The sequence below is a fragment of the Metopolophium dirhodum genome, chromosome 7 (assembly GCF_019925205.1).
Source record: "Metopolophium dirhodum isolate CAU chromosome 7, ASM1992520v1, whole genome shotgun sequence".
NCBI classification, from domain to species: domain Eukaryota; kingdom Metazoa; phylum Arthropoda; class Insecta; order Hemiptera; family Aphididae; genus Metopolophium; species Metopolophium dirhodum.
The window spans coordinates 9699228-9726630 of NC_083566.1; the positions used below are offsets into that span (position 1 = coordinate 9699228).

Sequence of the window (27403 nt, forward strand, 5' to 3'; positions counted from 1 at the left end):
ATCACACAAAATCTATTATCGTTTAGGGGATCCACAAAAACAAAGGCGGTCTCCTCGAGAACAACCATGGCAGCCGTGTCACGGGCGGCGAGGAGCCGAGCCAATGCCGTCGCAGCGCTGCGCACCCTGCCCCCTTCTCATTGGTCCCCCCGCCTGCCAGCCCGTTTGCAGTCATCCCGGCCGCTGGTCCCTGTTTTCCAGTCAGCCGATCACTAGTACTCCGTAATTTCGTTAGTCACTTCTAGTTTGGCATCGGATGACGCGCTCTTTCGTTAATCGGACACTCCGGTCATCCCAAACCAATTCAATTTAAATCATAATCACCGTCCGACCAGCATTTTAGAGTTTTTTATTTTTTTTTCAATACTGAAATTTTTTGTCCAACCCGAAATGTCACCGCTTGCATAAATAAAAGTATAATTATAACTGCCCGTAAAATAATAAATAAATTACGCGTTGCTTTTGTATTTTGATTCGTTTGTTCACGAAGCGGCAACCGCCACTATATATATATATATAGTCGAGTATCTATATAATACCTATAATACCTATAATACCAATTTCAATAAAAGTTACGACCGTGTCGCCAAGTCACACAGTGCATTCGCGTAAGTACCCCCGTCGCTACCACTGCATCAGACCCATCACCACTACCGCGTGCTTGCACCCTTGAGGAGCACCGTCGACGTTTTTCGACCCAGCGTACAGTAACGGGCACCGCGATTGATCTAAAAGGTGTGTCGGGTGGTGATCCACACCACCCGCACAACATTTTCCCCGCTCTGTTCTCGAGGCAGTTGAACTTCAACAACGGGTCACATCATCACGGTGGTACCGCACACTCGTCTTCGGGTAAGTTTGATTTTCACGTGCAGTATTTATACTGCAAGTATAGATATTATAATATAGGAACATATTTTGTGCCGCGGTACTTTGGGCTACAGAACGGCACTTGCTCACGCCCAACGGTAAAATTATAATACCTGTAATATAATAAGTCCACGTTTATCATATTCATATATAATAGGTACGCGCTGCCAAATTTTTGCTGTAGATATGTTAGTCTAATATGCTTTTCAGGGGGTGGGGGAGGGTATATTGGATAAGCTACAAACGCTTTTTGGGAAATTATAAAGCATGTATATATAGTTACACAATTTTTTATCAATTTTGCATTGTCGTATATTAGAAGGTATCTATAATATACCTATATCTATTATACACAAAAATAGAATTTCTACATATATTATTATATGTATAGGTATATTGTGTATTGTACATACTTCTTTACGTATACGTGTTTCGTAGTCTCATAAATATACAAATTTAATATGAATATGAAAATTTTTTTATATTTTATGATAACGTAATAGTTTGAAACTATATAGGTATTATGTCTGTATTAATGTATGTATAGATTTTAATAGGCGAATATTATATTAAAGACATTTTGATTAGCCGCTGTGAAAAGTGTAAAAGAGAATAGGTACACGGACACATGACGTTGTTTGTATTCTTCCAGTTTTACTTATGACTCAGATATAGCCATTTATCTATAGATATTGTTTTTGTTATTTATGATCTGGAAGTAGGTACCCAAATATATACCTACATTACTTTATTAAAAGTTATCCGTGGCAACTATAAGGGCATTGTATTGGATAGGACGGAACAATGGTTTTTGATATATAGAGTTAGGGTCAAATTATTATAATTACCTAAAGTAGCTATTTTCAAAAAAAATAAATGTAATATATCAAATTATTAAGTATATTTTACATTATAATATTATATTTTACTGATGTCATCTTGATTTGAATTAAACTATTCAAGTATTTGAGGATGTTGTCTGTAGGTCCCGGCTTAAGAGTTTCTGAACGGTGGTGGGTAGTGAAAATTACCGATTTGATTCTTTCCTCGACCCATGCGTCCTGCATTCGGTAATGATATGTTTCATTGTGAGTCGTGACGACTGCAGAGGACCGAGGAGGGTACTTAATCTGATACATATATAGGAAGATCTTCTCTTTTTATTTAATGTTGATGTGAGGCACATATATGTCTTATTCTGGGGGGTTAATGGATGTCCATGTTTTCTTGTTTACATACGCCAGGAAATTCCCTTAAGGGCCAATATAGGTGGGAATTGGTGGTACGTTTAACTTCATTAGATTTAGTTGATAGTTTAAGCATTGTTATTCCTATTAGTAATGAGTGTTCATTTAAATATCTTTTTAATGTCCGGTAAGAGAAAAAATTAACTATGATAGCATCAGTGAATGAATGTCTTGCCAGCTCGTTGTTTGCCATATTATATAATATATTATCTACTAGCTGATCCCGCGCACTTCATTGCCCGTTAAATGTATCAACTCTATATGACTCAAACTTTGTTCAATTCGTTATTTAATATTCGGTGTATGGTCAAAATTTATCTTAACTTTTCCGTTGCCCGGAATAAAAATTCTGATTCGCAGCAGTACATTATCAGGTAGGCAATCTACCTGCGGGAGATCGCGGACCCCGATGTGCTGTTTGTACGTAAGTGAATGATTTAACTCTAAAGTATCAAAGTTATACCAAGTTTGTCGTTTTTACTTAATTCCACCTTCGATGGATTAATTAATCAATTTATACAAAATCCTATCCTAACCTAACAGTACTAAAATCCGATGAATAAAAAAAAACAAATTTAACCCTTTATAAATTAACCTAATCTTCTTCCCAGAGGTCTAATCTACCCACAAACATTAATTTATATATATATATATAAATACAGAGACTATAACTATACAGACTTAACTCTAGAACTACTTATCAGATCTTCTTGTATATTATATATATGTATATTGACAAAAAATAATAATACAAATCAACAAACATGCCCGATTAACCAATAGCAACCTAAAATTTTCTTTCATATAAACATTCGCCGTGAAATACTCTTTCGTTAAAAAAAAAATCAAGAAGATCTGATAAGTAGTTTCAGAGTTCAGTCTGGCACGGTAAATGTGCCGACTTAAGGTTAATGTAAATACTAGACTGGGGCAAATTCCCCAGTCCCCCACCCCCAAATTACTCCACTGATCATTATTAGTAACTAATAACTCAACTGTTGAGTTCGGGTTGATAATACCAATATTATCTTTCAAAAAAAAAAAATCGTGTGATTTTTTAGTGTTTTTAAACTTCTAACACGAAATATGATTTCAAACAACCTAGATCAATAATTGATCAAGGCTTAAAAATAAATACATAGGTAGGTATTAAGTGTAGATAATGAAATCTTTATCAAATATACAATTAAGTTATATAAGTTATCTATAATCATTTTATCTTAAAAATGAAAAAGTAATTAATAAAGTCGTGTACTCGTGTTAGTGTATTACCTATACAATATGATCATATATATATATAATTAAAAACACAACAACTAATATTTTATAACAAATTAAATAAGTAATTATATATTTATATAACTAAGTAGATAAAACGATACTAAATAAATAAATTGGTGTTGAAATAACAAAAATATTATAATAGTTATAGGCACTAACGAAGAATGAATAGTGTATACATATTTATGATGAATTGACACCGTTACAGTGTCGAAATGATATAATTATATAAATAATAAATAGTTATATTGAAGTTACTTGAAGTTATATTCAATACAAATAATACAATACTGAATACCTATATTATTTGAGTTGACTACTAATTTATTGGTACGTGTATTATAAAAACATGTACTATGAAATTAATTATTAATATTAATATTATTTTATTATTAAAATTCTGAGATTCACTAATCTTTTCATGTTTAGTACTACATGAAAAGTGTGCATATGTATATTATACAATACTTAGAATATATTTAAATTTGTTTTTCACGTCCTAAACTTATTAAAAACTGAAAATTTTACTGAAATGTCCCAGTCATGTAGAATGAAAAACGATTGAACTAAATGTATTGTGATTTATGAACTAAGTAGACATCCGGTACCTATGACAAATTGTAATTGATAATATTGCTTGGTGCAAGAAAGGCCACTATCATATTTTGATAATGTTCAGGAATTCAAAAAACAAATTTTACCAATTTTTAACACTTTTCTTAAGTTTGGTTTCACGTCTGTCTGTGATCAAATCTTGCGCGCTCGATTTGAGGCACTTTTTGAAGATGAAAAATTCTGAAAATTGGTATAGACCTTGGTCTTGGATGACAATACAATAATCCTTTGTCATTTTGGGACATGGACCAAAAAAAAAAAAAAGGATTGTCCCCACGACGTCGCCGTAATATCTCTCGCAGATATTGAACTTTCTCTCTTCCCCAAAAAAAACCGCAACCTCTTACGAAGCAAGTATAGGCGTGTCCTATCCATTATTATAATATCTATGGTAACAACGGTAATTATTACCAAATAACATTATACCGGTATTCTGATATAGGTACCGAAATAAGTATAATATAAGTACTGTCAAATAACAAAATATATAATACACATAATGGTCTCATAATGAAATTGTTAATATAAAAAAATTTCAATTGGTTGTGGCAAACAAAATAAATGTCTTGTCATTTCACGACCACATAAACTTATTTATTTATAAATAAATCATAATCACCAGTAGTTTGATTCTTTTTGTTTCACAAACATATTTCTTAAACGTTTAATAAAAATATTTACTTTCAACTAAAAAGTAGAAAATAAAAAATAAAAAAAAAAATTTTAAAAACACACTTTTCCATAAAAACATTTAAAAAAAATTTTAAAAATTGCACTAAAAAGACAAAAATAATTCTCTGTACTTAAAAATAATGAAAAATTTATTGATGAAAAATTTAAAAGTGTGTGGTGCATCATACAAAACATTAAAAGCCGAGCTAAGTCTCACATACACTTCTTTGTTCAATCCTGTTTATAAGATAGTGACTGGCAGTATATGTCAAGTATAAGAGCAAAATAATGAAAAATTTACTGATGAAAAATTTAAAAGCCAAGGAAAGTCTCACATACACTTCTTTGTTCAATCATGTTTATAAGATAGTGACTGGGAATATATGTCAAGTGTATGAGCACCACACACTTTTAAATTTTTCATCAATAAATTTTTCATTATTTTTAAGTACAGAGAATTATTTTTGTCTTTTTAGTGCAATTTTTAAAATTTTTTTTAAATGTTTTTATGGAAAAGTGTGTTTTTAAAATTTTTTTTTTTATTTTTTTTTAAATTAAAGCAGGGACTCTTAAAATGATGTTACATAATTAAATTTGTTTTTATTTTATTGTGCGGTATGACTCTCATTTTATTTTTGGCTAAAAATATGTAAGTTTTATTTACACATTGGCCCCCCAGAATAAAAAAAAAAATATTACATTGACCAAAAAATATAATTTAAAATAAACAATTTTTAATAAATAAACAACATAACTTTTTATTAAAACCTATGATAACAATATTCAATTGCACATAATGCTAGTTATAACTATACTAGATTTATAAGCTTTAATTTATGATTGATTTTGAAATGGCCAATATGTCGTGGCCAATGTTGACATAAGACCATAATATTAATGGATAATATAGGTACTTCTATCGATTATTGTCAAAGTGGCCAATGTCAAATCTAATTTGGTCACACTGCATCTAAGACATCGGCCATTTTAACACAAGTAACATAATCAAATTTTTGTAACATCGGTCTAATAATCTAAATTTTGTCAAAATGTGACTTTCACCTTTTTTGCACTAAGCTACAAAGTTAGTCTCTCACTCGGACAAATATCGACCATTCTTCTATAGTTCTATGACATATCATATTATAATAGGACAGCACATATAATTTATAACAATATACGATGTTGTTATACGCACGTACACATATACTAGCCCTATAAATGACCACCCACATAAATAGACGTCGGGTTATTAAATTTAAGGGGGATTAACGTATGTTATACAAATTTGAAAAAATTGAAATTTGTATGTTTTTAGAATAAATTTATTCGATGTTTATGATCCAATTCATTATATTATCATTGTCAATATCATTTAGAATACAGTTTTTGACTATAATTGCCTCTTAGTATCTGGTGATAATAATATATAATATACAACATCAAAAATGATATTATAGGTATTATTTTTTGTGTTCTGACGTGATTATATGAAACAAAATTATGATAATTGATAAATAATTACAATAGTGATTATTTTATAAGTATTACCCTTAGATCATATACTATGGATGAAGCTACAGCGTATGATTTGATTTTGTTGCCGATATAGCGACAAGTCACCGAATTATGTGATCAATGTGCGCAAGCGTAATGCAACTCCTCCATAGGTACAATAGGTATCTGTGGATAAATATGAGAGAAGTCGCGTTGCGCATGCGTATATCGACCACCTAATTTGGTGACTCGTCGCTATATAGGCAACGTTTTTTGTATTGATTTATACGCTGTGACTCCATCCATAGTATATGATTTAAGGTCCATCCTTTAAGTATCCATCATACAACCTTTACCATCCATCGTATATAAGTGGATAATAAGTTGTATTATTAGTTACTAGACGTAGGTACAGCATGTATTTAACGGTAGTCCGTGCCGACTTTTTTTTTGTTTCAGGCAAACTCATGATGGACGATTTGCGGCCGGGTCTTGGAGGCATATTGGGCTTGATGGATCACGATCACCATCATCATCACCTCCACCACCACCACCCGACTGCGGTGCACGTGGACAAACAACGTGCCTCGAAGGGGGCCAGCGACTCGTCCAATGAACTCGGCTCGTTGTACGGACTGCCGGTTAACGCGGCCGGCGACTCGTCTCACCACAACACGCCGTCCCCCGGACGAGGATCGCTAGCCGAACAGACTAGTACGTATATTAAATTTATAAATCCTGAATTATATCATTACGGTATAAGATTTATTTTGATTATATTTAATTATTTTAAATATTTAATTAATTAATATTAATTAATATTTATAAATTATAACGTTTGGCCGTTGACAATAGCTGAATTACTGGCATTAGATTGCTATAGTTGCTAATACAAAGAGTTATCTTGAGGATTTTTTTGTTATAATTTTATATAAATAAGTTTCTACTTTCCACTCAAACTATATAGATACCTACTCCTAAAATAATTCATTTGATAAAAGCCACCTAATTTCTCAAATTATTAGTATATTTTATACTGTTGTGAAATAATTTATATAAATTATTAATTTTATACAAATTAAGTCAACGTATTAGTACTTAGTAGGTACACTATACAATGCTCACAAAAGTTTTTTTTAAATAATAGACAGATTTCAAATTATTCTAAAAATTATTTAGAAGATCTTTTAGATGAATTTACCTATTATAGTAGGTACCTATGTGTATATTCTCATTGTCTACTAAATATTACTTATTTCTCACTTTCACAGTATCATGAAAAATTATAGGTACTTCACAATAGAACACGGTAAAAATTACAATCCTACCTAATTTTTTTTAATATTGAAAATTTAAATAAATATAACAGGGAGAATAATACATTTATTAAAATGATTATGATTTTTGGTATTTCTAAATATGCTGAAACACCATATTATTTTCAAGTAAGTAGTAGTTTTACTTAAGATTTTTTACCATTAAGTAATTAGGAGTGTCTATGGACGTAAAAACTCATTTTTTAAATTTTCTTTTATAATTTGTCTACTGTAAATTGCTAGGCTGATAAGTTTTTCGGAATTTTGTTTGCTTCTAAAATCGTAATCGAAATTCAAACAAGTAGTTTCTGAGTAATTATACTTATTATATACCTACTAATATAGATAGAAGTTTTTAATAACGACTTTACATCTTATTTTTAATAAAATATAAAACGTAATTAATATTTAGACTAGCATAGGATATATGTAGGTAGTTACTAATAATTATTCTATGAACATGTTTACAAATTGTAAAATTTTTTATAAATAAATTAAAATTATTAACTATCTATATTATATTAATTAATTAATACTAATTATTACTATGGATCATATATACTAAACCTATTATCATGGACTACTATCCTTAGTGGTTAGTGTAATCAGTAATAACTGAGTGTTTATTCATTCAAATTTAAATTTAAAATAAATCATCTCCCTTACAATTTATGATAAAAAAAGGTTTTTTTGGTGTTTTTAAACTTCTAACATAAAATATGATTTCAAACGAATACATGTAATTTTATATATTTTGCTTATTAAACTGCATGGATCAATAATTGATCAAGACTTAAAAATAAATACATATATGTACCTATTAGGTGTAAGTAACGGAGTCTTCATAAAATATAAAATTAAGTTACATTATTAAGGTATCTATAAATCATTTTATCTTAAAAATGAAAAAAAAAAGTTTGTATCTCAAAAGGGACTTTTTAAATGATATAAAATGAGCTATTCTGTTTACAGACTTTGAAAATATAGGTAAGTTATTCATGCATTATAAATTATTGTGTAATACTAAATAAATATTTGTAGGTACTTTAAATAAGAAAAAAAAATACTTGCTTCTAAGTATGAAAATAGACTTATAACAAGGCGTTTTCTTTAACAAATGTGTAATAAATAAAAATAGTTGAAATTATACTACATTTTTAGGTGTTACTTTTTATAAATAAAATTAATTTAGGTACTTACCTACATTATAAAATATTGAACTAAAGTATATGTACCAATTAGTCAAATACCGAATATAGTTATAACTAGGTAAATATATATATTTATGCACGATGTTTTAATTTTAAGTTTTAAGACAATATTTATTGTATAGCTATTTAAAATTTAAATTTAATTCCTAATTACAAACTTAATATTTTCGTTCATTCTATATATGTATATAAAGTTGTCTATATGCATATAGGTAGTATACTATAGTATCTATAATACTTCTATAATTTTCTTGAATAAATTACAAGCATTCAAGAGGTTTTTCATATTCTGAACTTTACAGTGTTTGATGTTAGTGCTTCATAAACATACAAACCAAGAATTTTTAATTAAAAACAAACTTTATAAAACGCGGAAATACCTACAGCCAAAGGAAGAATGTAATTTACTAACAAACCATAATAATTTGAATAAAGTGAATAATGTTATTTGGTATTTTACAAAAGCAAAATGTAAACTATTATTTTCAGGAATTATAAAATGATAATAAAATCAATAATATGATATAATAATATGATGGATACAGCACATTAGCACTATAGCCAGTATAGCCGTATAGATAGGTTATAACCAGAAGGTTTAAATCCAAATCATATATATTTGTGTTTGGTAGTAATTAACTGGAAATGGAATGAATGTTATTAATGCTTTTATTTTAAATTAACAACATTATAATCATGCATTAACTTCATAAGTTGACCGATTTCAAAAATTTTTTTTTTTAATTTTAGCATCTGAAGGAGCGTTTAAAAAATTGAAAACAGAACCTCTGACATCTGTAGGTAGCATAAGTGCAAGTCATTCTGGACACACGCCTACTACGGCAACGTGTCCGACTCCAGCAAGACGAAGACACCGTACGACTTTTACACAGGTCAGTAACCACTAACCGAAAACGATACATTATAACACGACAATATTATGTAATTATTATGCGTGTTTATTAATTGTTCATAATTTTTTTTTTTACTTAGGAACAACTGGCAGAGCTTGAAGCTGCTTTTGCCAAGTCTCACTATCCCGATATCTATTGCAGGGAGGAATTAGCAAGAAGTACAAAACTCAACGAAGCTAGAATACAGGTAAGTTTCTATAAATACTATAATTTTATCGTGAACCTTTACATTTTATACCGTATGTAATTTAAAATTATTAGACTTAGGTTATTAATAATTAGGTACCGATTGAACGGACATTAAGTTACCTTAGGTCCTAGGACGATAAATACGTTTTATTATTTTTATTGCATGCAGGCATGGTCAGTAATTTTAAATGTTGTATCTACAGTTACATTCGTAAAATTAAAAAAAATTTTATAAGTAAAGTTATATACTGTGTGTAAATATTTGATTGTGTCGAATATATATTCCATAGGCTAACTAAAATCGATAATTTTATTGAATATAATATTCTACTTTCATCGACACCTGCAGCCGATTAAATTTATTTTTAGGTACAGTTTTTGACAATTTGTTTTTGAATTATGATATGCTCCCGATATATTTATTTAAGTTTACGCCAAATAGTTCAAATGCCTAATAACAGTAGTTAATAACTTACAACAAAAAGTTAGGTTAGGTTGTAATAGGTAATGGTATAGAGTCTGAATAGTACATATTATTATGTGTGCGATAATAATACAATATATATAAGTATAGACATAGATTGACATGCAAAGACTTAAGACGTCCGGCGGCAATATCATTTTGTCCACAAAAATGTACTCTACAAGAATAATTTATTATCCTGTCTTATATAATCAATCAAATTTAAAAATTGGGGGACGGAGTGGCCGAGCGGACTAAGGCGTCGGCTGCGACGCAGTCGACCCAAGTTCGATTCCTCGGCCATGGGCGGCTTTTTCCTTGGACAAGTCCGGTGTCCGGAGAACAAGTGCCACCATCCCCCACCCGGGTATGGCAGATACCTACGGGTGCCCACTTAAAAATCTGCCAAAAACTACACACACGTGTTTTCCAACCAACAGTATCCTCCCCTACAAATAAACAAACAAACAGTTAATGGCTATAGTTGCCGGGCTTAATGACCAATTAAAAAAAAAAAAAATTTGATAATTTTTTTTAACCAATACTATCGCAAGCAACATTGAACTCTGTTTTACAGCTCTAGCTTTATAATATGTTTTTAAAAATATGACAAAAGCTTTTTTTTGCCAATTATTTTATTCCATTATTGGAAATAAAATTTAAAAATCGGACTTCATTGCGGCCTGTACGAAGTCTTCTTCTTTTAGATAAAAAAATAAGTATAATTATCAAAATCCGGCAATTATATTAGACAAATAAAATATAAGTTATAATTTTCAAATTTTATGGAAATAAAAATGTACTTCGTTAAAAACTAATAGATTATCTAGTTAGCAAAAATAAAATGAAGTTAATTAATTAGTTTATTACATCATGTCAATAAAAAATAAATTTAGAACTTTCTTATAACCTTAAGACCTCTTAACGTCTTTGAGAATTGAGGAAATGAGGAAAACTTAGAGCATTAAAATATTAAAACATGAAATAAAAGATACGGCAAAGAAATGTGATCATTTAACAGTTTGTACATAAAAGAAACATCAAAAAGGCAATGTATCTTGTCTTATGTATTAAGGTGTAAGTTATAATAGTAGATATGTATTAACTGTACAGAGTACAGACCGTACTTTTTTAATCCTGTGGTATCTTGTGATAAGTGATTATGTATAGTATTTTACAAGTTTAACTTTAACTGATTACTAAATGTACGTTTTAATATTTATGACCTTCGTAGTAAATGATATTCATTCTAAAATAGATACCATGAATATAAATCTGTTCTTAAAACTGAGCTACTATCATTACTTAAAAACAAAAAACGAAGTTAAAAAACAAAATTTTTAATTATGCACTTGCCCCAATAGATGAGGCAAGTGGAAAATAACCAACTAACTAGAGCCTTACATTTATATTTTAATTTATGGGCAAGTGTAGAAAATTATATTTTTTAAACTACAAACTTATATTTTTAGTATTATGATTTACAAAAAAAAAATACAGCACTTTTAACATTTTAATTTTTATAAAATGGTTTTACTAGGTTAATTTTTACCATTAATATATGATTTAGATCAAGAAAAGTCTTTTTTATATCAGTCACATTGCATAGGCGTATAACTAATGTGTTTTATATGATAACAGCGGTCAATTACTATACATGTTTGATGTTGTCCTGAAATGTGTTTGTACCTACCTATCTAATTGTAGGTAGAGTTAATTAAACGCGAGTTATCGTCATTTAATTCTGAAATTGTTTACCACAAATTAAAAATTATAAAGCTTCACACATCATTTGTATGCATGACAAATCGTGATGTATAATATAATACAACATATTATAATATAAGAGTTATATATTATTATACGACACCCGTTTAATCGCGATGCAGGCAGGCATCGAGGCAGGCTGAGTCACCGGCTTTCCCTCAATCATTGTCCCCAAGAACATCACACAGGGGCCACTGTAATTTAATTTATCATCCAAAATGTATTTCCGGGCACATAAAGGGATACGTTTTCCCTGCAGGGTTTTAAAAGACCATACTTTCCCGAATATTTTATATACCCACACACTATATAGTGATAAAACGAGTTTGTAATGACTTGAAAAGGGGAGAGGATGTTTTTGCATTGGACAATGACGATGTTTTAGGTATGGTTTCAAAACCGAAGGGCCAAGTACAGAAAACAGGAAAAGCAATTGCAAAAGGCTTTGGCCCCGCCCTCCATGCTTCCCGGATGTAACGGGGCCGCCATGATGAGAAACATCTACCCTTCAGCCTCTAGAACGTACCAAGCTTACCCGCACCCGAATAGCATGAACAGATACCATCCGCAGGTAAAAAATATTATTATTATTATTATTATTTTAACATAGTTAGAACTCGTTAAATATATTCTGTCCACAGCATGTTTCTAATAGTGGCTTGATACACACAAGTATATAATATCATTTATACTGTAGTATATTATTTAAATAATATAATTATATCAAACATTCAAACATTTGATTTATTGTTGTCGTTAATCATATTATTTGTATTATTATATTTATAATGCCATATAATGGTATTATAATATTTGTGACTTACTAAAAAAAAACACAGGTACCTGCCTACCTGAATAAATCTATTTAGGTATCAGTTATAATATAAAATTATTGACAACAAATTTAAACCATATTGATTATAAATTCTAATAATTAAATTTTTGACGCTTATAATAAAAATTCATTACCAATTATATTTTGTTTTTAGTTAACTAATACAACAAACATGTTTTAGATGTCATCTTCTTACATGTCCACAGCAGTGATGTCACAGCCATTTAATGTTTCAAGTCATCAGGCAATTCCAACTGCTTCTGCTAATCAGTCTTCTATCACGACACCTGCAGGTATAAAATAATTAGCTTATGTTATTACTAATATTTTGTAGGTATACTATTATTTGATTAAGCCACTTAGGTAGTACGCAAGGTAAAGTTATTTCTTTACTTAAGGCTTAGGATTTGATAAACATAATATAGGTACTCTAGACTCGTGTGTATAATCAAGCATATAACAAATATTGTTTATTTAATGTTCCTTAATATTATATAATGATTGTAGCTATACAAAAAGTGAAATTAACTAAATTGTTATGCTATTGATGTAATAATTAAGGTGAGAGTTTATAATGTATGTGTTAAAATATTAAATCATTAGTCAACATTAAATCGTTCAGTTTGAAAAACAATTTCAACCGTAGCCTAATCCATCTCTGAACCGTAGAAAAAGTAAAAGGTTATTGAAAACTGTTGAAGATTTTATCAAAAACGAGTACTATTGTTGGTAGTTTTTCAAATCTTTTCACAATTTTCTGAAAATTAGTGGAATAATCATAGGCTTATGGGAGCACGTTTGTTTATTGATCTTAAGAGTTTAATTTAAGAGTTCTTAAAATCTATTTGGTAAAAAACAAAAGAAATCATTGTTATAAATTATAAGACACACTATGGAGTGTACTTCAAGTATAAAGTTATAATACTCAAATAAAAAAAAAACTGTGGAGACAATCTATAATATATGAATATCTCATAATTTACACTATAATTATGTCACTGCAGTTTTACAACTTTTATAAAATTTTAATACTAAAGATTTCATTTGTTTTTAGTGTTCTACAAACGTTTTCCAATAGAACTAGATATACCTAAATGTCTAAAAACACTTAGTCCGAATCCAATTTCCAGTCAATAATGGAGCTATAGGAACTACCCAATGTGCATTTTAGGTTACAGAACATTGTAGCGATGTATGATTTAAGTTTCAATGCTAACATCGCACATCAACGTTACCAAAACATCATTTAAACGGTTCAGTTTTACAAATATTTTAAGTTTAAATATAAACATCCCAGAAACGTTGACATAAAAAATGTTTCAACATCTTTGAAGCAAGATTCTATAACATTACAACAACAGCGTAGTGATGCGATGGAAAACGATTTATAATTTGAATATACCTATACACCTATTACCTATACTCTTACAACAGGTATATATGTAATTAACATTTTTTACTTTTATTTAGCGCAATTAGGCTTTTAGTCAATTCAGAGACTTGTATTTATATAATGAAAAAGCAAGGATTTTATTAGAATAATTTATCAATGGCTATGCTATTTTATCTAAATGTATTACTTATAATGTACATAACTTTATTCATTTGCCTTACTTTGTTCAAAAACATGGTCCACTTGATTTGTTTAATGCTTTTAGGTTTGAAAAATATTTTAAAGAATTAAAAAAAAGTATTAAATGTGCCAAATATCCTCGACAAGAAGTTAGTAACATAATTATTGAAAAATACAATGAAATAAATAATTATATTGCAAGTCAAATAAAATATCCACTAGTTCAAAAAGAAAAACTAAATAATAATTATTCTTATATTGATGGTGAATTAGCTTATGAAAGAGTGATTTTGGAAGAAAACTGTTTATTAAACATTAATTCTGTTGATAATAAATGTGTCATGTTAAAAAGTGGTGATTTGGTGATAATAAATAATATAATACAGTTTGATGATAATGAAATAAAATTTGATGTCCAAAAAATGTTGAATGTTTCTGAAGTTTTTAATTTGTATAAATTTAGTTTATCATCAAGAGATATTGGTTCTTTTGTTGTTGATTTTGATTTTCTATCAACTGATCAATCATATATTATATTATATATAATACTATTGTTTATTGAATGATATTAAATACAAATGGTTTTTTTACAAGTAAAGTAGTTATTATAACATTAAGCCATGACTATTGATTATACTTAAACCTAAAAATATAATTAAATTGTTAGTTACATTTTTTTTTTGTATTAATAAAACTGTCTTATTTGTTATTATTATTTATTTACCTTAGTATACATCTATATATATAATGTTAAACTATTTTAGATTCTGAGCAGAGCGAAAGAAGCTATCGATTTTACATTGATGTGTGTTTTTTTTTCTGTCTGTCATCAACATTTGGGATAGTAAAACAAAATTTTCAGATTTTCGACATCAGCATCTTTTCTGATAGAAAAGTAAAGCTAGTTGTTACTTTTGAGAGGTAAAAATAGAAAATTCTCAGAAGTTATATAGAAAGCGTCAGAAAAAAGAATAAAAAGTAAAAAAGTGGTAATTTTTACGCAAACGGTTGAGTCTACATAACTCAAAATTTAAGAACCGTAGACCCTTGAAATGTTCACCAAATATGTATATCAGCATTTTCTATGAATGGTAAGATTTTTGAATTTTTTTTTATATCATTATCAATAAAAAACTTTTTCACTTGGTAAAAAAGCTTGAAAATTTAATGCGAGGTTCTTTATAAGTTTCATTAATTTAAGTTCTAAAAAATTAGAGAACATAAGCGTGATTATTTTTATATGCATTTAAAGTTCAAATTTTGACAAAATTCATCAAAATCCCGAAAATTTGCAAATTATTATTCAGTTAGAAATTCATGAAAGTTTTTCTTTTCATAGCTTACATTAGTAATTTTAATAGAAGATTCTCCACAAATATTTCTACCTTAAAAAAGGGAAAAAAGTTTAGCGGGAAGTATCGATAATTTCTTACAAGCGTTTGAATTTAAAATGTTTACGATATTGGATTTTCACCGGTAAATTAACGAATTGCCATCAATCGATTTTGATAATTTTGTTGTAATTCTGGAAAAAACGAATAACCATAGACTTGACATTTTCATAAATTATTCATATTAGAATTTTCCACATACATGGTAATGTAATGTGGTCGGGAATGACCAGTTAAATATAGGATATTCCTAGTTGGGGCTTAATATTATATTATAGTCAGCATATTGTAAATAATAGGTAAATAATATTGTTATATATAGCATATATGTATATATTATAATATAATTTTACTATTGTGCATATTATTATGTTTATAAAATATAAGTTGGGGGACGGAGTGACCGAGCGGATTAAGGCGACGGTATTGTGACGCACACCGGCGCTGGTTCAAACCTAGGTTCATGGGTGGCATTTTTCTTCGGGCAAGTCACGGTGTCTGGAGAGAAGTGTCGCCATTCCCCACCCGGGCATGGCAAATACTCACGGGTGCCCACTAAAAAATCTGCCAAACCAAAACACACGTGTTTACTAACCTACAGTTCCTTTCCTACAAACAAAAATCAAACAGCTAATGGCCATAGTTTCCGGGCTTCACGATCAATAATAATAAAAAAAATATAAGTACCTAATGACGTAACAATCGTTATAGTACCTAAAATGTTCAAGGTATTTTGATTCTGTTTAAACTATTTATAGCCATGAAAATTTTTTCAAATGTTGTAAATTATTTTTCAGTTAGAAATTCATAAAAGTTTTTCTTTTCATAGATAGTATTAGAATTTTAATAAAAGATTCCCAACAAGTTTTTCTACCTCTATAGAAAAGAAAGTTCACTGGAAAGTTACACTGTTTATAGCCATGAGATATTTTTGATATTTTTAATTTTTTTAATCACAGAACTTTTTAGCCTCTCATCACATTTTTTTAGTAAATGTGTATAATAATTAATAATATATGAGCTGTCGGAATTAACACATAAAAAATGTCGACTTAGTCAATAGCCAGCATAGATAATAGTGTCTAACAGCTAAATACAATATTGTCGAGTCAGTAGGCCAAAATTATACTTTTACGAGTAACAGCTCAAATAGCTGCTTATATTATTTTTATCTGTTAGGCCAAAAGGGCCATAATAATTCGATGACGACAATGCAGAAGGGCATAAGCGACATTTTCAAAATTATTCAGGAAAGCCAAAAAACTATTTTTTAACAATAATTACATTTTGTAGATTATATTTTTAATTAAAAAAAATATGATAAGAATAAAAAAGATGAATTATACTATATTTAAGACAATTGTTCTTCGATTTTTTTAGTTAAACATTAGTATTAGTTAGAATTGGCTATTATTATATAATTTGGTGCTTATGCCCCATTAATTTCCTTACCTATAATTTTAGTATTTTTGTATTCTAGTATTTTGGCGCTTATGTCTTATTAATTATCGTCAGATTATTTATCGTCAACCGAACAGATAATAGAAAATGGTTTTTTATATAAAATAATGATGTTGTCGCTTAGGCCCATAGATAATATAAGAATGGATAGGACATAAGATCACATGAAACTTTAGTGATATTATTTTTAAGGTTATATGGGGCAAATATTGGTATGATAATTGATAAATAATAATAAATATTAAATAGCATAATTTTATTCTGTAATAACTAATAACATTATTGATTAATTAGTGATATTTAACAATATTATTCTATATTCTAACAAAGTTTAGAGTAATTTTCCAGGCACAAGTGGCACAACAATCATAATACAAACTGACAAATATCTAAATATAATTGAGTATCATGTTATCATTAATATTTAATAAAATTGTTTTACACATAACCTTAAAAAGCCCCATATCATCTTTCTCTCTTTACGTCCTCTCTTCCCCAAAAACGCACACGGCCCCATATGGAACTGGACGAACTGGTGTAAGCATGTCCTATCCATTCTTATATTATCTATGCTTAGGCCCCATAAAGTAAAATCCTACGGCGCTTATGCTAACATTTAAAACTAAATGTCGCTTATTCCCTATTTATACACATATACCTGTTAATTAATTAAAATTTTTTGGCGCTTATGTCTAAATCTAAATTTTCGTTTTATATTGTAAATAATAATCGTATCGATAAATGAGTAAAAGCAATCGATACAGAATGACGTCGCTTATGCCCTAATCACAAAAATTCGATTACATAAAAAGTGTCGCTTATGCCCTTTTGCATTGTCGCCATCGAATTATATTTATACTGTGTTATATTTAAACAATTATTATATTATCGCAATTTAATACCGTTATAATTTTAGTTAGGTTATTATTTAACCATTATTTTGAGTTAAGGTCCCCACACACTGCAGCGGTGGCGGTGGCGTTAAATTCTATTGTCTTGGTTTTACCGCCGCGGTGAGCGGTGAAATGCGTCCTGCATCAATTCACCGCCACCGCCACATTTACCTTTATTTCTATAGTTTTAAGTCTATACACACACACCTTTACACACATTTACACACCCACCCACACTCTAGCACTCACAGGATTTGCTCGGCGACCCTGTCCACTTCCTGTTGAGTGCTATACATAGATACACACACCATAACACAGGTCGGTCGGTGTGTACAGAGAGCGTGCGAAGTATTGCAAGTGACCGGGCGTCACGAACTATTTCTGTTCGTACCCGGCCCGTATACACATAGGATATATTATAATATTATATGATGTATTTATATTGCTATTTTAATAATTTATTTTACTGTTAGTTATGTAGTATAGGTTGGATTAATTTTTACCAAAAATATTTGGAACAATATATGCTCAAACAATAGCTCAAAATATTTGGAAAATGTTATGATGTATAGAAAATGCTAATATAAACATTCATTGAAAATGTCATGTACCTGCGGTTATTTGTTTTAGAGTTACACTAAAAACCAAAATCGATTTTCTCAAAAACAGATTTTGCGTAAAAGTTCCCGTTTTTCCTTAATTTTTCTTTTGTTTTTCACGGCGCTATTGAAAACTACTGAGAAATTTTTACTTTTGACCCCCAAAGTACCAACTAGTTCCTATCAGAAAAGTTACTGTTGAAGAAAATCCAAGCATTTTTACTGTCCTAAAAGGTGATGACAGACACAAAAAAAAAAAAATAAAAAATAAAAAAAAAAAACACATCATTGTAAAATCAATACATTCATCGCTTCGCTCAGAATCTAAAACACACATCATTGTTAAATCAATACATTCATCGTTCCACTCAGAATCTAAAATGCCCAGGAATTTCTGAGGTTTTCCTATAACATAATATATACTTACATAGTTACATGTTGTATGGAATTATAGCAATAATAGCTTTGTATATTTATGCCTTCGTACCTAGTAAAAAACAATGTTCAGTGAAATAAATATTATTAAGTATTTTATTTACCAATAATACTCCACTGTGTAGGTACTTGGTATAATAAAATAGCCCTAACGAGATGCATTATTGTAAACGATATGTACCTATATATTATGCCAATACGCTCTATATATTTATCACCTAGCAATTTATTCGTATCATTTAAACTGCAACTACTTGTTTGACGGTAACATTTTACAACGAACGGTTTACATTTGAAATGTTTGAAATAAATGAAATAGTAAAGTATCTAATTATCTACCGTTTGGTTTTTCAGGAATGATGCCAGAAGAAGAATGGTACAATAAAAGTTTATCGGCATTGCGGATGAACTCCGGACATCATCCAAACCTCACCACACCAATGTTACAATACCAGACATAGAGTTGCTGTGATACTAGATACTACATACATAATATGATTGTATGCTAATTGAATTATTTTAAATAATTATTATATAACGGGCTGAATCGTTCTTATGTTTAAAACCATGCTACGCCACTTTTTCGTGTACCTACTATAAACCTCAATAGAATAATCGTCAAAGTCTTGAAACTCGTTTTGCTGATTTGTGTACAAAAAATACCGTAGGACTTACTTCAATCTATGTATAAGTTATTTATAACAACGGTTGTACCTATGTAAATATATGATACATATTTTTTTGTTTGGTTTGTTTTTTGTCACTTCGGAAATTCTTTAAGATTTATTATTATAGATGTTTTTACGTTTTTTTCGATTTTTACGATTGATTAATATTATTGAACATAATCTACAATTATAACATAATTTATATTAAATAGTAACTATTGTAAACGGAATTGTAAATATACACGTTTTAACTATGTAATAATAATATGTTGGTGTGTGTACCTACCTAATTTTCTTTGATTTGAAATATAATATTTGACTAATTCTAGTTGAGTAGACTTTGAACTTATATCAGTTTCTGTAAATATAAGTTTGAAAACATTCATAAAAAGTAAAATTATTTAAACGAATTCGTCAACAAGAAAAGTTGAATTCGAACTACCTAAATTGTTTTTTATTTGTGTAATTTGTTCATTATGATAGATAATATCATGCAATAATATTATAATAAATTGTTACATTTAAATTTGCCTATAGCCTATAAAAAGTTATATTAATTTATCAAACAACATAATTTCTCTTTCTACCAGTTCAGTTAAATAAATGATAAACGATTTACTTTATTAGTATCACTGCATTATTACTACATCGCTAAATCGCTTACTTAGTAACATACCTACATAGGTATTTAACATTTATATACGATATAATAATGTAACGATTTATAGATTATTGATTTGTCGTTAATGTCACACTCGTCGAATTTGCTTAGGTTAACAGAACACAGGAACTTTGAGTATAAGCGTAATATAATCGTATTATTATATTTTATTGGCATAGCCAGCAGCCAAGTTTTGAATCGCGAAGTAGAGATTAACAGCCATCCTATACATTTTTTAAATAACATTTGATTTTCTATAGGTACAAAAACCTACTTTATAAAGGTGTATCATAACAATTCAATAGTTTCAATTCGCTTCAGGTATCTTCAATACCTATACTACTCACTACACTCCAGAACAGGGTTACTCAGGCGATATAGTGTTCCTACTGTATAATATTATTACTTATCATTTATCAATCAAAATTCGAACGACAATAGTTTTTTAGTTTTTTACTTTTTGTACTAAGGATGATGGACCTATAACAGTACCTATGTCCACGATAAGTTGTATGAAAAATATGGAGCCTGTGGTCATTTTATTTAAATAAATTAGTAACCATATATTAATTCGTAAGCACTTTAATATATTATTAATTTATATAATAAAATAGGGGGACGGAGTGGCCGAGTTGACTAAGGCGTCGGTTGTGACGCACGCCGGCGCTAGTTCAAACCTCGGTTCACGGACAGCATTTTTCTTCGGGTAAGTCACGGGTGCCCACCTAAACACGTGTTTACACCTACAGTTCCCTCCCCCACAGTTTTAAAAACACCCAATGGCCTAAGTTGCCACGGGTTAACTAATAAAAAAAGAAAAGTTAATTTTTGTTTGTTATTCAATTACCTACCTATTCAAATGTACATAAAAAGGAAATGTCCGTATGTTCGTTCTATATTATAATATTATAGTCTCTATAACTAAAATACGAAATATGTGTTTTTTCATAATAAAGGTTCTAGCAGTAGTGGATTTAGGGGGGGGGCAGGAGGCCATGTCCCCCCAGTTCCAAAAGCAAAAAAAAAGGTGGATAAGTGGATGTCACTCTGCTGTACAGTAGGTTACAAGTGGGTCACTGTAATGGATGGTGTTAAATTTGAATTCAATGATATAATATCATTGTATAAGAAAAACGATTCTGAGCGAAAACGGTCAGTCAACCTATGATATTACCAAGTATATTTGATGATATTATTGTGAATAAAGTAATTTATATATAACCTATTTACGTAGAGCCTTGTTTTAAATTTTCAACCCTTAGCCATAAAAGTTAAACATTTTATACATTTTTAACCACAAAATAATTAATAAATTATAAATTTGATAAATGTTGTCAAAATTTGAACTTTAAATGCTTGTAAAAAAAAATTGTGCATATGTATTTTTAATATTTTTTAACTTCTATTAGAATGATATATCAGGAGCCTTATATTATATTTTCACGCTTTTTTACCCAGCAAATAAAATTTTATTGATATTTATAGAAAAAAAAACTAAAAAAATTGAAAACTGACAACGTCCGTAAACAGCTCAAAAAGAGTCAAAATATTTTCAAAATTTTATCGTGTATAGAAAATGCTAATATAAACATTCAGTGAAATTTTCAAGTATCTACAGTCATTCGTTTTTTAATTACAATAAAATAAGAAAATTGTTACATGAGAAATCGAGTGAATATCAAATGTTGTAAAAAATATAAATTTCAGACGGTCATAAAAATTTAATTTAAGTTTCTTGTAGACATTTTTTTTTTGATAAAGGTAGACAAACTTATGAGTATTCTTATATTACATTTTCAAATCTTAGATTTAAAAAGAAAAATTTTTATGAATTCTCAACTCAAAATAGTTTGCTAATTTTCGTGATTTTTCTGTATTTTGTCAAAATTTGAACTTTAAATGCTTATAAATAAAAACTGTGACTAAGGATTTTTTAATTTTTTTCATCTGCCTTTGAAACAATAACCTAGGAGCCTTCTATTAAATTTTCAAGCTTTTTTACTCAACAGATAAAATTTTATTGATATTTATAGAAAAAAAAACTAAAAAAATTGAAAACTGACAATGTCCGTAAACAGCTTAAAAAGAGTCAAAATATTTTCAAAATTGTATGGTGTATAGAAAATGCTAATATAAACATTCAGTCAAAATGTCATATCCCTACGGTCATTCGTTTTAGAGTTACACCAAAAACCAAATTTCCAACCAAATATTTTGACTCTTTAAGCTGTTTACGGACATTGTCAGTTTTCAATTTTTTTAGTTTTTTTTCTATAAATATCAATAAAATTTTATCTGTTGAGTAAAAAAGCTTGAAAATTTAATAGAAGGCTCCTAGGTTATTGTTTCAAAGGTAGATGAAAAAAATTAAAAATTCTTTGCCACAGTTTTTATTTATAAGCATTTAAAGTTCAAATTTTGACAAAATAATACTGAAAAATCACGAAAATTAGCAAATTATTTTGAATTGAGAATTCATAAAAATTTTTCTTTTTAAATCTAAGATTTGAAAATGTTATATAAGATTACTCAGTAGTTTTCAAAAGCGACGTGAAAAACAAAAGAAAAATTAAGGAAAAACGGGAATTTTTACACGAAATCTGTTTTCGAGAAAATCGATTTTGGTTTTTAGTGTAACTCTAAATCAAATGACCGTATTTACATGAAAAGCGAACCACCTTCATTTGATTTTTCAATAACGACACCTGAAGGTATACAATAAACGGCTTATATTACTAATATTCTGTAGGTATACTATTATTTGATTAATAAGACTTAGGTAGTAAGCAAGGTAAAGTTATTTCTTTATTTAAGGCTTAGGATTTCATAAACATAATATTAATAAATGACCATAGATGAAATGTTGACTGAATTTTTATATTAGCATTTTCTATACACCATGAAAATTTGAAAATATTTTGACTCTTTTTGAGCGGTTTACGGACATTGTCAGTTTTCAATTTTTTTAGTTTTTTTTTCTATAAATATCAATAAAAAATTTTTTGTTGGGTAAAAAAGCGTGAAAATTGAATATAAGGCTCCTGATATATCGTTCTAATAGCAGTTGAAAAATATTAAAAATGCATAGGCACAATTTTTTTTTATAAACATTTAAAGTTCAAATTTTAACAACATTTATCAAATTTATAATTTATTAATTATTTTGTAGTTAAAAATGTATAAAATGTTTAACTTTTATGGCTAAGGATTGAAAATTTAAAACAAGGCTCCACGTAAATAGATTACATATAAATTACTTTATTCACAATAATATCATCAAATATACTTGGTAATATCATAGGCTGACTGACCGTTTTCGCTCAGAATCGTTTTTCTTATACAATGATATTATATCATTGAATTCAAATTTAACACCATCTATTACAGTGACCCACTTGTAACCTACTGTACAGCAGAGCGACATCCACTTATGCACCTTTTTTAGATTCTGAGCGGAGCAATGAATGTATTGATTTTACGATGATGTTAAAAGGAAAAATTGTCAATAAATATAATAGAAGTTAATAAATTATAATTTTAATAAATCGGTTGATTTTTTCGATCTTATAAAAAATTGTCAATAAAAAACTGTTAAAATATAATATATAGTTTTAAATGTAATATCTATTAAGGTCCCTGCAAACCCTTTTAATTTTTCATCAAAACGACCTTATTGACAAAAATTAAAGTACTTCTAGTGGTCGATTTAAAAAATGTAAAGATGTTTTAATTGGTCGACAAGTCTACTTTGCATCGGTCGGAGCATATTTTTATATTTTAGATGTTTTTTAATATATTCAATATCAAAAATGTATAAATTTATAAAATGTAAAATATTTATTCTCGTTAAGAATTTGCTAGAATTGAAAAAGTGCTCCGACCGATGCAAAGTAAACTTGTTTACAAACATAAACATATTTACATTTTTTAAATCGAACCACTAGAAGTACCTTAATTTTTGTCAGTGCGACGGCTATTTCACGTCCATAAATTGGTTTTCTGATGATTTTAAATGAATTGAGCATGTGCGTGCGTGCGACCATAAACCAGATAAGAAATGACAATAAATTGATTTGGGTCGCGGGTGACGGTAGGGTAGTATACATACACTAATGGTCATTTACTACACACACAAAGACGATCAGTAATCGCAGGAACGAAATAATTGCCTCTAAACACAACTCCTTAAAAATGACACATTTGTAAGGGCCTTTAATGTGGCACACACGTACCTAGGATTTTTGTGCTTTCGCACGATACCAACTCATTTTGGTGCTAATGCCTTCCACCTGTACAAACAGCGATTTACCCCAGGTTGATTGTCTACCTGATAATATACTACAGCGAATCTCACGAGATAACGCCGGTCGAGGTGGCTATACATTAAGGCGATCGCATCACACGTATTTTTCGTACGTTTTAGACCAATAAGCGGTGGTAAATTACACATACTTCCGGATGTCCGATTTTAATTTTTAATATATGTATGAATTCTTTGGCAAAATAACTAGGCTTTCTAGGTAAGTCGATATTCAGTTTTCAATTTTAAAGGACCATAAAATTTGGATATTTTTTTTAAAAAATCTCATGAAATAATTGCATTACATTTGTATTTATTTTGGGCTTGATGGGTTAGGTGGTTCCTACAAAGCATAGTCTATGAGCTTACGAATTCAACCATTTTATTTTCGAAATTACAATCAAACTTCAGGAAGTATGTTTAATTTACTACCGCTTTTGGTAGTTTCTATAAGTGATGCATAGAAGAACATATTTCATTTTTAACTAACTACGCTAATTATCATTTACTTCGCACACAACCACACTGCGTAACGAGTATAAGACATCGAATTGCATATACGCGACCCCTCATTAAATCACCGCCTTCAATCCCCTTAATAGATTTGACTACCTATAATAGTTAAAAATATTAAAATATAACGGTTGTAATTAGGTGACCTCAAAACATATTATTATTACCACGTGTAAATAATATTACAGCCGAGCGTCCTCCGTAATACATTTGATAACTAAGTAGTTAATTTATTAATGTTGGTTATGCAATATCATCGAAGTTTCATCGTTTGTCAATATTAATTAATCTGAGTTACGACCAAACCGTGGATCATTTAACTTTGACAATTTGAGCATGTTTGTGGTATCTCATTGCTTTCAAGATCAAGATCAAGATGAATAATAGTAGTAAAATAAGTAAATTAGATAATAATGTTGTCATTTATAAAGATATTTTTTATATTTTTTTGTATTCCATATTTTCATTTTTTAATCACATATAAAGTGCTTTTTTATTACATATATATTTACATATTTTGGTTTTTTTATTACATTTAAATCCGAGCTCTACTTATAATATACTGCTGCGAATCTCACGGGATAACGTCGGTCGAGATGGCTATACATTAAAATATAATATCATTTACACTTAAAAAGATATTGCTTCCACGTCATATTATATTACACCCAAAAGGAGTTGAACAATCAGAATTTTTTTTACAGGTAACGGAAAAGTTAAGATAAGTTTTTAATAGTTTTACACTACTCTGCATAAAGTTCAACTACTCTTCAGAAAAAAAAAAAGTTGCAACTTAGAAAGACAGGATTTTTGGAGCCACGAAACAGTCCCACAATTTGCAAACAACTATCCACGGGGGCGGAGCACGCGGGTGACAGCTAGTAAATAAATAAAAAATTCGACCAAAAATTATTGATAAAATGATAAATTATTTAATATTTGTATCCAAAAGTATAAAATGGTAGAAATATGCCCTGAAAACATAAAAACGCAAAATATGCATTTATATGCAAAATTAAATATTTCAAAACTAGCTTGGTGAAAGCATGAAACGTAATTGTCTCGTACTCTGCTATTTTTATGACTGCCAAAAAAATATACAAATGCAACAAGTCCTCTGCCTTATTAATAACTAGGGCAGAGGACTTGTAGCATTTGCATATTTTTTTCACACAGTCACAAAAATAGCAGAGTGCGAAACAAATGAGTTTCATGCTAGCACAAAGCTAGTTTTGAAATTTTATTGTGCATATAAATGCATATTTTGCGTTTTTTTGGTTTTTAGGGCATATTTTGCGTTTTTATGGTTTTTAGGGCATATTTTGCTTTTTTTTTTGTTTTTAGGGCAAATTTTTTCCATTTTATACTTTTAGATGCATATTTTAAATAATTTATAGGTTTACCAATATTTTTTCTTCGACGTTTTTATTTATTTATTTATACATCCAAAATAACGTTGATATATTATCGACGATATTTCTCGAGATTTGCCGATCTAATGCCGCAATTTGTCGGGTTATTAATTAATTATATTATCAAATAATTAATTGTAAGTTGTTAAATAAAGTTGTAAATAACATTTTTTCATCAAAATAATAAGTATCAACAGAAAAATTCTTATTTTTATTCAAAAATATCCACTTTAAAATGCATATATTTTTTACTTAAGTGCATATTTTGTATATTTAAATGCATATTTGGTGACTTTTTAGAGCTACAAGTCCTCTGCCCTATTAATAACTAATAATATGATGGGTATATATACCTATAGGCTATATTATAATATGATATATTATTTATTAATCGTGATACTGGACAACCACATTGTATTTTTTTTGGCATGTTCAGACGATAGGGGCAACGCTATCTTTTGACGTTGTTACGAACTATTCTGCGTGTGTCCGAAGTACTGCCCTTGACCGTCGTTAACTTTAGTCACTAGGGGTCGCTGCCATGTACAATTTTTGTTTTTCATTAAATTGTGTGGCCTTGGTCTTTTTTATGGCTACCGTACTATTTAAGATGGGAAGTA

General features: G+C 29.1%; 1 protein-coding gene across 1 annotated transcript; it reads left to right on the forward strand.

Annotated features, from left to right (window-relative positions):
• Positions 1 to 221: 221 nt before the first annotated feature.
• Positions 222 to 20366, forward strand: LOC132949413 (homeobox protein unc-42-like). The gene is made up of 7 exons (XM_061020288.1): positions 222 to 852; positions 6642 to 6896; positions 9460 to 9602; positions 9703 to 9810; positions 12428 to 12613; positions 13059 to 13170; positions 19584 to 20366. Exons 2-7 carry the CDS (start codon positions 6650 to 6652, stop codon positions 19688 to 19690), a joined length of 903 nt encoding a protein of 300 aa, XP_060876271.1. The 5' UTR covers positions 222 to 852; positions 6642 to 6649; the 3' UTR covers positions 19691 to 20366.
• Positions 20367 to 27403: the final 7037 nt, after the last annotated feature.

Excerpts from the sequence above, each read along its gene's own strand:
- LOC132949413 (XM_061020288.1), top strand. The coding sequence starts at position 6,650 with ATGATGGACGATTTGCGGCCGGGTCTTGGAGGCATATTGGGCTTGATG. Across the intron at positions 9,603-9,702 it reads ACCGTACGACTTTTACACAG|GAACAACTGGCAGAGCTTGA; the intron begins GTCAGTAACCAC and ends TTTTTTACTTAG. Across the intron at positions 13,171-19,583 it reads TTCTATCACGACACCTGCAG|GAATGATGCCAGAAGAAGAA; the intron begins GTATAAAATAAT and ends TTGGTTTTTCAG.